This window comes from Lathamus discolor, chromosome 5 (assembly GCF_037157495.1).
Source record: "Lathamus discolor isolate bLatDis1 chromosome 5, bLatDis1.hap1, whole genome shotgun sequence".
In the NCBI taxonomy this organism is placed as follows: Eukaryota; Metazoa; Chordata; class Aves; order Psittaciformes; family Psittacidae; genus Lathamus; species Lathamus discolor.
Window position 1 is genome coordinate 3,723,415 of NC_088888.1, and position 12,675 is coordinate 3,736,089.

Below are 12,675 nucleotides of genomic sequence, written 5' to 3' on the forward strand. Positions count from 1 at the left end.
AAGTCTGCAGAAATCTCATTTCAAATTAGAAAAGATTTATTGAGTGAAATACCTAACTTAAAACCCCAGTCAGTATGGTCATTTTGTAATATAAAATTCATTTAAATTGGAATTTTGTAGTAATTTCAGATTTAAAAAAACCCTGTCTTTTTGGCATGCATGACATTCTGGTACAATGATGTGAATGTATAAATTTTGTCAGCGACAAAATGGAAGGTCATATTGAGAAGAGCAGAAGGCGATTTTGACAGAAGCCACAGAAAGCAACAAGTCTTTAGCTGTGTACATATTTGCTGGTTATTTCTTTAATTAGATTTTTTGTACCTGCCAGGCTTCAGCAGTCTGACTGCAGAAAATGAGGTTATGTTTGTTCCAGGGTTTTTCTGAACCCTCATGATTTTGAGGTTGCATTCAGAGCATGATTCTTACGCAAGATTTGAGTTTTGTGGCAAAACTTGGATCCATGGAGCACAGAAATACTGGAACCTCACTTTGTTCTTCTAATGTTTAAAGTGTTTTAAAATACTGTTTCTTTAAAAAGCTGCATTGGCTAGGGTTGGAATACAGCCTTTAGGCAAACAGTCAGAACATAAGCGCACAGGCTACCCTTCTTTTCGCTTCAAAGCCTTTAGATTAAGATTTTGCTGAATATAATGCTGCATGGCTAAACAAAATTTTATTTAGAAGATCCTTTATCTCTAAAGAAGGAGGTCAACTTGCTGTTGCAGAGTCACTACTCATCGACTGAAGCGACAAATCCTTGTGTGTTCTCAGAAGAATCATTATAATGCTGAAATTGTAGAGCTTAAGACATTCTGCAAGAGATCACATCAAATTCTGCTGTAGTTAGGTTTCAACAGCGTATGTTACAGGTAGCTGCTTACTTTGGTTTCAAAAATAGAAGAAAGATTAAAGAAGGTACAGTTTGAGAGAACCATGTAACATGGATTTTGACATACTGTTGAAACTGGATCACAATAAAATGGTTTGAAAGTGTTTTCAGGTGAATAATGATGAGGGCAAATAAGCAGCACTTACATATGTCAGAATTTTGTCATACATAAGTATGTCATTGTATTCAGAAGGGTTTGTGTTAAAATTTAGAAGATTTGATCTTCTGAAAAGACCAGCACTTCTGCAAAGTTAACAAAATGGGCAGAAGTGCGATGGCTAACTGCCAGACAAGAAGCACTACAGTAATATAATTCAAAAGTTCCAAATGAATGTTTATTTAAATGAGAATTTGTGTTACAGAGAATTTGTTTAACCATTGTATATTTACGCTTTCATCAGCGAGAATCTGTTGTAATTGATGTATGCACTGGGTGGGTAGTTGAGTTTTTCTCCAGGTGATTTATTTTTATAGCCAGTTTGTACTTGGTTTGAATATTTACTGAATGAAAGGTATTTAGTAAGGATCCTACAGTCAAATAATTCATTTTAATTCATGTAGCTTTAAGGCAATACAGCATAAAGCCAGTTTTCACGCAGTGTTCTTGAATTCTTTGAAGAGAACGGTACTCTCGCTCTATGCTGGACAGATGACAATGGATTTCCTCTTGCTCAGTTTTTTTCTTGTTCTGTAGTGTAATGTTATTTAAAAAACAAAAGGTTCGGTTGCATTTAGGTCAGTTATTAAAATATTGCTGGTCATTTCCTTTGACAGAACATTTCTATTGTGTTATACCAATGACATTAGGAGGAAAGGTTATTCCCACTTGTCTGGCTGATATCAATACATACTGGCATATTACATCCTCTGGCTTTCTGGAAATGCTTTATTTCAGCAGCAGCTTGGGAACAGGAAATTTAAGGTTATACTCTGTCTGGCTTTAGACTGCTTGATACAAAATGTGTTTCCTAGAAGACGCTGTCTACCTGACAAATTCTGTAGAATTGGATAAGTTTAAATGGGTCAAGATGGGATTAGACTTTTACAAGCTGTAGATGCAGACAAGGTAGAACAAGGCTTTTAGTCTCTTGGTAGTATGTATTTGAGGAACTTAGATGAATCGCATTATCATCTCAGCCATTCAACAATTACTCCAGAATGTAGTTTACTTTTTAAGATACGGAAGTGATAATACTCTCATTTTATAAGTGTTCTTACTGTCTAGAAGGAAAAAAAGCAACCAACCCCAAACCAGTGCTTCTACTTCAAGCCATCAACAAATGTAAAGTCTGTGACGCTGTAGTAGCTTCTAAGGACAGAGGTTTAAGGAGTACAGGTTATTCCTGTAACTGTTCATTCGTCCATGTAAAACAAAGCGCGTTGTGATCAGCAGTTATGCCCTGTTGAGCTTTTTAAACTGAGCCTATCAGTCTCGGGTGATTCTGTAAATTACGTAGATATCAAGTCCTTTTCAAATCTGTACTCAGGGGTAGGTGTTCCCCTAAGTGCTGCATCTGCATTCTAAGATCATAAGGTTTTCTTTTTAGCAAAGCAAAAACAGTGCCTGTGTTTCTGAAGAGTGGGATCACCACCTTCCAGAACTTGTTTCCCCCAACTATTTTCATGTGACAGAAATGTATGTTTTTCATCGTAATCAGAAATGAGTGATGAGTAGACAGTTAATGCAGCACTACCAGCCACAGTCATACAAATATCATGAATCGTGTTGCTGAAAGTCATGACCTGGTTTTCTTCCAAAGCATGATATAAATTTTGCATTTAATATTATGGTTTAGCTTTGTCACAAAGCTTACATGTGCATACATGCCTTTAGTATCAGTATGGAAGGGGGAGTCCTTGTCTTTCTATTGCTGTAGACAATTTTGGTCTCTGTTTTTTTCTAATTCAACAGAATTTAGCTTCTTGGAATCCTTCAAACCCTGAATGTCTCCTCCTTGTTGTGAAAGAGCTTGTGCAGCAGTACCACCAATTCCAGTGCAGCCGATTACGTGAGAGCTCTCGTCTCATGTTCGAATATCAAACTTTACTTGAAGAGCCCCAGTATGGAGAAAACATGGAAATCTATGCTGGCAAGAAAAACAACTGGGTAAGCTATTAAGAATATTTCTGCCAAAGTGCTTTTAGTGACACTTTCATTTTAATAAATACAGCTCTTACCTTGCTAAACTTGAGTTGTTTCTGTGAATCTCCATGCCTTGTTTCAAATGGAGAAAACTTCTATTTGACTTCAGCTCACTTTCTGTGTTCTTGTTTTGTACGTTGCTGTCATTCCACTACCTTGGTTGAACCAGATTTCCAGGTGAGTAACTGTTTATCAACCTGGTGTTATGTTAGTTCATCTGAGTTACAGATGAAAACTATGAGAACTGTTTGAATGGCCTGTGCAGTATTTACAGGGCACAGTATGGTGTTATTTGAAATCTTCTGAGTTAGCTCTGAAGATTTGAGAAGCAGAATAACAGTGTCGGTATGATGCGCTGTCCTAATCGGCTTGCTTAGAGGTAGGATGTATTAGGGTGTGTGCCATATTACACTTGAGTTGCTGCAGCTGTCTGTGTCCCTCTGGCATTTGTTTAAGCTGAGTTGTTTCAGGAACCTAAACTGGAGAGGAAAAAAACCCCAAACACCAAAATTTCTGCAGAAGGACAGTAAGAGGTGACATGAGGTAAGGGTAGTGACCTTGTACAGCCATGTCTTTGTACAACAGTTAGACATTAAATGGGCTTATCTGTTTCCTGAAGTTGCATCCTTTGCCTTAGGAAATGTGCCGTGCTGCATAGAAATGCTTCATGTGTACCATCTCATCCTCCTAAAATGAGGCTATTGGCAGTGTAGACATTTTGGTTTGCGGGTGTTTTATTTTTTAAGGTTTTTTAAATGGATCTCTGCCTCAGAATAAGCTTTACAAAAATCAGGGTTTTTTTGCATTGGTAATATATATTTATCATGGGAAGTTTGGAGTCAGATATATCAGGAAATAGTTGTGTTTATGCTGAACACGTACCCCTCTTACTTTCATCAGTAGCATACTCTCAGGATATACTGGCCTTCAGAAGCAGCATCTTCTAAAATAGAAAACCGATGAGAATTCAGCATTCCTGTTATCAGGGCTGAAATTCAGCTTTATGTCACTTTAATCATCCTTAAGTTACAGGTGACACAAGGATGTTTACAACTCTCAGTACTGTTTTTCTTTTCTTAGACAAGTCATATAGGCTTTTTATTTTAAGCCAAGTAAAATTTTATCAGAGAATTTCTGATTTCTTATGTTCGTAGATCAGAATATTTCATTAATTTGTTCTTAAATGTTGTTCTCTATAGCTCCCATCACAAACAACTTGCCACATCTGTAAATATCATCAGGCTGGTTTATTGAAATGCAGAAGCCTTTCTGAACTGTATTGAGATTTTATCACAGTTTTTGGCAGCTGTCAAAATTCCGCTCAAGACTGTAGAAAACTATGGGTGTTTTCCTTTTTTTTTTTTCAATAGGAAAGGAGCATCTACTTGAATCTTTTAAGTCTTTCCTCAGTCTTTGTTTGGTGACTGAATAAACAGTTTATTTTTTTCACATTTGAAATGCTGTCTTAGTTAAAAATATTCCCATAAAATAAATCTTAAATACATTTTGGGATAAATCCTTTAAATCACTGCAGAGCTATTTGAGGTTTCTGTAGTGTGTGCTTTGTTTTCAGAGTTCATGTTCTCCATCAAGAAAGACTGAGAGCCTTGTTTGAAGATTCTATGAACCTGGTACATACATGACAGTGGCTTGTTTATGAGCGTCCTAAAACTCAAAACCATGAAACTACCTTGTGTTCTTTTTCCCGTCCTTTACAACTGTTTTGCTAGTCTTGATTATCAGGGCAACAGGAGTGTTTATGTGAAAAATAAGATAAGCTGCATGTTACCTCCTTTTCCGGGAAGTCATTGAATTTCATGTTATTGCTGTCTCTCAGGGATTAATAGTAGCTCACCAGGCTCATGAAGTTATCATCTATGAGTGAACCTTGCACAGTGTTATGAAAGCAGTCATTATAAGTGCATGAGTTAAAAAGCTCTGAAGAGGAGGCCTCAATTCAGTGCTGTGTCCCAAAATGGAACAGAAATTTTCTCTTACGCATTCATTCCAGAATCTCCAATTTTGTGAAGTGTCTCCAAGATCTATGACAAATAGGCAAACCATGATCTTAAGGTCCTTTCCAACCCTAATTTTCTGTGATTCTATGATTATCTAGCTCAGCATCTTCATGTTGGCAGACTACTGACTGATACAGATGCCCATTAACTCTATAATCTCTTAGTGCTGTGGCCAAAAATTCATTTGACTCTACCTGATGGCTGTGACCAGGTGGTTGGATTTGGGTAGGCGAGCACCACGGACAGGGACTGCTCCCTGCCCCTCCAGACCACTTTGAAAAGTAATGCTCTGCAAAATAATCATGGTTGAACGACACAAAGATCTAGTCTGTGAGTCCTTATTTACTCCCATGTCTTGAAGCAGCTGATGCTTTGATCAGAGGCCATTCTTCTGTTCAGTGGCAATCCCTGTTCATCAGACTTGGTATGTTACCAGGATTTTATGGCCAATGTCCTGTGGCATTTTTTGGAAGCTAAATCCAGACAAGAAGCACTGTCTATAATATCAGTTTCACTCTGAATATAAAGCAAGTGCCCTGGCTGTCATCAGAGCAGTCTTTGTGTTATACATGCACAAGAAGGCGGTGATTTTTCTGCATGCATAAATAATACAGCTTCAGAAATTTGGCATCTATCCTCACAAGTAGTATCATCAGGAAAAGTCTGGCTTTAATATATGTTCACTTTTTGTTGCATAGTTCATATGTTCAGGAAACAGTGCAGTAGTACATATGTGTTACAGTGGGAGATGCTGCATGTTCGTACACCTTTGATTTGTCCATTTGCCTGTTAAAATGAAGTCCTGTTTTAAAAATTGTATGTCATCATGTAACTAAGTAAGGGGTGTGTGCAAAAACAGGGCAGTGTGAACAATGAAAACAAGTTTTGCTACCTTGTGTCAAGATATCCCAATTTGCTATACTGAACTATGCAGTTAATGTTAAATGCTTTTTGTATGACTAATTCAATGTGACAGATATAACTGCTATATGGCTATTTGATTGAATTAAAAAATAGAGATGAACAAAAAATTAATATAGCGGAAACCAGGCAGGGGTTTGTTTTTCAAAAAGAGCCAACTTCATTGCTTCATAACCAGGTGGACAAAGTCTGGTTTTCGGGAAGTGTATGTAACAGAAAGGAAATCCTTTCCACTTCCTTTGCATACGCTTTATGCATAAATAAAGAGCAATGTGTAGGGGATGCTTGGCAAATTCTTAGTAAACTGTTGTCTAGGTGTTAAGAGTCACATAATTCTGAAAAATGAATTATAAAACCTGCTACTTCAGTTCTTTCCTCTATGTTTATTCAGAGGACGCTTGCGGCACAGTGTCACATTAGTCATTCCGAATTCACTTGGGAAGATGCCTCTGTCTCGTGTATATGCTCTTTTAAATTTGTCAGGTTTTTAGCTTTGTTTTCAGACTGTTTGCATGTCTTGCCAGGCCTTTGTCCGGAAATGAGTACAGCCAAGACAGGTCTCTATTTAGGGCCTAACAAACTATAGTCTGATTTTTGTCATGCACATTGTTGTATTCTGACTACCTTTTGATGTTGACTTACTGGCAGTGATGTTTTATGGTTTTTAAGGTGTTTTCTCCTAACAGCTGTGAAATCTGTAAATTATTTTCTCCATCTTCAGTAATTCCAGTAAGAAATGTTCTAAATGTAAACCCTTCTGCTTGGTGTGAACGCTCACATTTTTCTAGTTACTATTTCATACTCTGAACATTCAGTTTGCAGTTCTGTCTTAGACACCAGGTCTCATTCGTGTTACCTTTTTTCCACAGACTGGAGAATTCTCAGCTCGCTTCCTCTTGAAGTTGCCTGTAGATTTCAGTAACATTCCTACATACCTGCTCAAGGTAAAGTTAATGTCTAAGTTGACACTATTTGTGAGAGAGTATGAGTTCTGGAAATGTTCTTAGTAAGAATTTTGGATTTCTTGCCCTCCTCCTTTCCAAGACTTTGAAAGTCCACCATTTCTAAACCCGATTGGTTTATCTTTTGGAAAGGTGATGTTAGGACATACTGGTTTTTCGCATGCCGTTTTACCAGGTAGTAGATATACACCTCTCACTGTAAAGGACCTTGCAGTATTTGGGTTGTTGTTGAAGATGCTGTGCAATGCAAATGTTCTGGGTTTTTAGACAATATGGTAAGCAGCAAACTCTTGACTAAATCCAAGGTATTATCTTGGGGAGCAAATTTAAATATTTGCAGATAAACTCTTTTATATTAGTCTATGGAATTTCATCTTATATAAGTTTTTTTTTTTTTTCTAATGAGCAGTCCCAATTGTACCAGTAGTCTTAATAGTAGAAGCAGAGTAGCAAACTAAAAATGCCATTTCTTAACAGGGAATGAAAGCAAGTACTGGTGACAAGAATTGAGGGTTTTAATGTTTACCTTATTTCTGAACACTAATTTGACCAGATACTTTAGAAAGTAGGACTATAGAGTATTGATTTGAGTTGGAAAAAAGTATTTTTACCAAAAAAAACCCCAAACCCAACAAACAAACCCAAAACAAACTTGTGACAGACTACCAGCATGGAATAATTTGAAATGGGTGGTCTTCACAGCAGGGGACAGTCATTCTTTCAAGCCATTGCTGTGGAAGCCCATTTCAAAGTCAGTGTTACTATGTTCAGTGAACGCAGTGAAAGATCTGGGTTGTCACTGTAATCATTACTGTCAGAATGAAGTGCTGAACTGCTACTGCAGACGAGGTTTGAGTTACCTGATATTACCAACACCCATCTTTCCTTTAAACTGCGCGTCTGCCTCTTAATCATCTTTTTACTTTTAAATACTTGGGAAGAACAGATACTTAATGTTGAGTAACTAATGTGTTAAGGTGAAAACGTCAGTGTGGATCCCATTACTTCCTCTTCATCTTATTGTTACAACAGTCTTCAACTATTGTTAGATCACAATTGCAGTTTCTCCAAATAAGATGTTTCAAGCTTAGAACCATGAAAGTAAAAGCAGGCATAGCTATGATCTGACTGAAATTTGCCATTGTAGTCTGAGATTGGTATCCTGTGATCTGTTTGCTTTCTGTAGACTGCTGTTTAGGTAATGAGCTGCTCCTAACTTTCCCCAAAACATCCAGATATTTTCAGTTTGTTCTGTGTTCATCAGGATGTTCTCCTCTCACTTGATGGGAACGTTTCCAGTCAGATGTAAGATGGTTGGCAAAGGCCTTTTCAGGAAGGGTGGTGTTGAGAAACAGGGCGCAGCTGCAGCTCACCTGGACTGCAGGGTAGCTGTGATTTGCTTCTGAAAGACTGTGGTAACAGAAAGACTAAGAACATCTAATGCAAACCATGGAGTTCTGGCAAGAGCAGACAGCAAGTGCCTTATTTTCCAGGAACATTTTTAAATTGGGTGGGAATTTCAGGAGAAGTACATACCCAGGACTGTCTTAATACCTCTGTTCAGTCTCTGAGGACTCTGTGTAACTTGGAGGTTGGAACTGGTGTATGAATTAATGTAGTATGTAAGACCCTTGTGGTAGAAACAGATACTACTTTTGATTCTAAAGGGTAACATTTTAATGCATGGCAACATACTCCTCTTTAATGTAATGCAATGTTCACTGAATATCTTCCACCTTCTCTAAACAGCGTTGGTATACTGTGGATAAACCATCAGTGCTCCACAACTGCTGCGTGGAGCGTTGTTCGCCCTGAGTACTGAATGATTCATTAGTCTGAAGGAAAATGTGTATTTTTTTTGCCTGCATATGTAGATAGTGTGATGTGAAGAGGCATGCACAGAAGTAGTAGCAGAATCAGTTTCCAAGACTTTCTTTATTTTCACATTTCTAATACCTTAATGTCTAAGATTTGGGGGTTTAAAATTAATGTATTTTTGTATATAGCAGCCTTATAACAGCTGATCCTTCTTCATGGACAATGTACTGATGAAATCCTTAGGTTTCTTATACAGACTTCTACTAGGCAAGCAGATATATTAACTGTCTGTGGTAGGAGAGTGATATGTAGTCTGAGTATCCGCAGGAGAAGAAATGTTGTTTTATTCCAGTAGTGTTTGATGACAACAGAAGAATGGTTTGACTCAGGCTCCAGCATGAATTATGACAGTGCGTGCTCTGCAGCAGGCATGGATCTTTTACCCTTGTTGCATTTAGCTCCTTATATTCTGACATTATCAGCCATACAAATGTCATCTCTTAAGACAACAATATAAAGGCAGGTAGAGTTGGAACTACTCTGTTGTGGCTGAAATAATTATTCTCTGACTGCTCCAGATTTATAAAGCTATTAAAAAAAATTAAGCTATGTCTTTTTTTTCTTTTTTTCTGATGAGACTTTTGACATAAATAGATCTTTGATTTGTTGCAATAAAATAGGAGTTGATTTTCCATCATGCCTGCCAGTTGGCTTCAGTGCTACCTCCTGGATTATGGTACATGATAGAACGTCTATTGACTGATGCAGTGGAAATAATTGTTAATGTATTACCCTGAAAGGTGGAGGAGCAGTCAGTAATAGAAGGCTGTTAGTGTATTAACAGCTTAATGTTTAACTGCAGAATTTAATGTGTTTGAATTATGTTCTAGTCTGTAGCCAGCCTTACAGCTTCTCTGTGATAATTTGCAAAGTTCAAACCTGCGTTGTACTTTCTCTATCTTCTTTTTTGATGTTTAACTAATACTACTTGTATTAAAAGCTGGTGAAATATTTAAAGACCATCATTTTTGCCTCATCAATTACTCCTAGGACCCCAATGATTTGTAACTCTCTTCTGAAATTTTTATTGATGGCAGTAGGTAATAAACCTTGAAGTAGTTTGAGACACCGGCTTGATTCTGCAGTTATTTCAAGAATTAAAATTTAATGAATATGAATTTGCCCTAGAAAACAATGCAGAAATGGATAAAAAGGTCCACATTAAATTCAAAACCTTTGTATTAAAGTACACCTCTGTAAAAGAAAAAATAACGAATGGGTGTCTTTTCCCAAATGCGCTTTTTCAGTGTAAATCAACATTTTCTTTCTGAACAGTTCTTTAGCGTGGAAAAGAAAGAATTACACTTTTTTTTTTTTTTTTTTTTGCAAATGTGAAGCAATGTGCCAAGAATACTCAGGAAAAAAGATTTATCTGCTGCAGGTGGTATTATGTTTCCAAATGCAGAACTGAAGAACTTTTTACTAGAACTTCAGAATTCAGAGGAAGAGATAGCATGTTTTGCATTGCTCTTTTAACCATGCTTGCTCTTCTTTACGTGCTCAGCTATTTTCCTTAACATGCATACACTTGAACTGAATTTTGAATTTAGTACAGTGAATACCTTTAAAATGACCTGGTTGAATCTGCCCCTCCTGTATAATAACCCAACTAGTCCTATGCCTTAAATTGTTATTCTTTATAGGGAAAGAATACTCTCACCACCATCAGTGCAAATTTGACAGAGTAAGATCTTCTGATTCTGGAGTGTATTCTCAAGAACTCCAAAGATTTTGTAACACTTACAGACTGTCCTGACAGCTTACATCCTTAAACCTGAATACTGGCAAGCTACACAAGGCTTTCCAGCCACACATTTGGTTCAAATTCTTTTCTGTTGGTTGCAATATTTTTAATTTTTGCCACTGTTTCATAAATGGAAACGTTCACTGTACATCCAAGTTTCAAGAGTCAGTTCTAGTTCACACTTGGGCCTCTTTACAGGTATTATGTGTGCCACAGCAATAATGGAGCTAATAGACTTAGTATCTAAAATACCTCATCCAAATCTTGTTTCATTCTTTGCGGTTTTGGTCAGCTACAGGGCCATGTGTTATAATAATGATAATTCATTCAAAATCTCCAGCTGAGTAATATACAAATTATACTGGGTTATGTGACTCTAGTATGAGTGAACTTTAGCATATGTTGCTGGTGATGCTGTTGAAAGCAAGACATTTAGGTGTTTTTCTTTTATTTCCATGGGGTTTTGAGGTTTTTGGCTAAGAAAGATTTTCTGTGATTACTACCACCTTCCTGTATGTAATTTTTAAATATTCATTTCCTATTAAGTATCTGCTTGTTGTGCCCTGGTGAATAGCTAGTATCTGGACCAATTTATCTATGATGCTGTGAGCAGCAGGCTTCCAATGATTTTTTTTTTTTTTTTTAATATTCAAGAGTAAAGGAAATACAGAAAGCAGACCTAATTGCTTTTTGTAGAAGATTTTCTTTTTTATAATCTTTAAAGCTATTTTTCATGAGTTTTTTTTGTGATGACCATTTTATTTAGTGCGTATCTTTTAGAACTGAAACAAATAAGAGACGTTGTCTAGACACATTGCCAGGGGCCAAACAGTTGTGTGTAAGACTGTCAGTGGAAAAGGTTTATCAAGTCCAAATTGAAAGATAACAACATATTTGTGTTTTTCCTTACTGTGATTTCATCATTTGGAAGTCTGTTAAAAGACTTCAGTGCAACCTTTGTTTATGACGTAGACCAGATTCCAAGTACTGTGAAAAGATTGCAGTACTTGTGTGTGTATGAGTAATCAGCTATAGTAGAGAATAAACAGAAGTTAAGTCATAGTATTCAGGGTCAAATGAGATATATATTTTTTTTCCCCAGGCCGGTTTCTTTACTATTGTGATTTAGCAGTTGGATTTATTTGACAGCTTTTAAGGTTCGTGCTAAATTACTCTAAATACCAAAACACAAACATGCTTGTATAAAAAGTAGTACTTCAGCTGTTTAATTAAAAAAATGAGCTAAATATTCTGAAAAAGTATCTTTTCCTTTGAAATTCATTTGATTTTGTTGCTGGCTGGCCAACTAAAACCTAATGTGTGGTGTCTTAAGGTCACAAAGTCAATGGCAGGAAGGAACTGGAGTCCAGATCTGACTTGATCCTTTTACACAACACTGGGCAGCTACGTCCCAAAAGAGCATAAAGCATTTTGCCGTTAGATACTATTTGACTGTCTTCCCATAACGTATGTATGTCTTCTGTATTGGGTAGAATCACGGACCTGTACATCACATGAAACTTATCATTTCTATGGTGCCAGCTGTCATTTTACGTTCGTTACAAATAGGAAGACTGGCAATATATAAGGCGTGTAGGTAATTCTGAAATAACCTGTAGTTCTAATAACTCTGAATACTTTGACCATGCTTTCCATAGACGTCTTCTAATACATTGCTGTCAATCTTATGCTACTTAACTTTATGCCTCTGTCACAAAGTCTTAATTTCCTGATTGTATTCCATAATGTATTTCTGATCTTGAGATGTATTACAGGCATTTGGAGCCAATAGTTGAAGGTTTAAAACTAGACAGAGGTATGATATTCATTATATTACTTATTGTAGCAGCATCAAATTACTTAAACAGAATATCAGATTGTCAAAGATTGTCTAAGTTTCTTCTGTTAATAGTTTAAATGTAAACCTTATAACATGCAATTATAATGAGCCATTGAGATTTTAGATTAGAAGTGGGTCTGTCAAGTCAGTACTGGCAGAGTTCAAAACAGAAGTTTGTAGTAGCTGAAGCCAGTAAGTTGTACGATCCAGGGGCCATGAAAATAAATATATCTGTGTGTAAGACATTTATCAAGAAGAGTTGGCATTGGTAGTTGTC

The 12,675-nt window shown here is 36.7% G+C and overlaps 1 protein-coding gene across 3 annotated transcripts in view; it reads left to right on the forward strand.

Moving 5' to 3' along the window:
• The window catches only part of BABAM2 (BRISC and BRCA1 A complex member 2), a 166,772-nt gene that overhangs the window by 42,239 nt on the left and 111,858 nt on the right, over positions 1–12,675 (forward strand). For all 3 annotated transcript variants that reach the window (XM_065679442.1, XM_065679440.1, XM_065679443.1), the window contains exons 5-6: positions 2,805–2,999; positions 6,844–6,918. In XM_065679442.1, the coding sequence (XP_065535514.1) occupies positions 2,805–2,999; positions 6,844–6,918 (270 nt within the window). The remainder of the gene's footprint in view (positions 1–2,804; positions 3,000–6,843; positions 6,919–12,675) is intronic.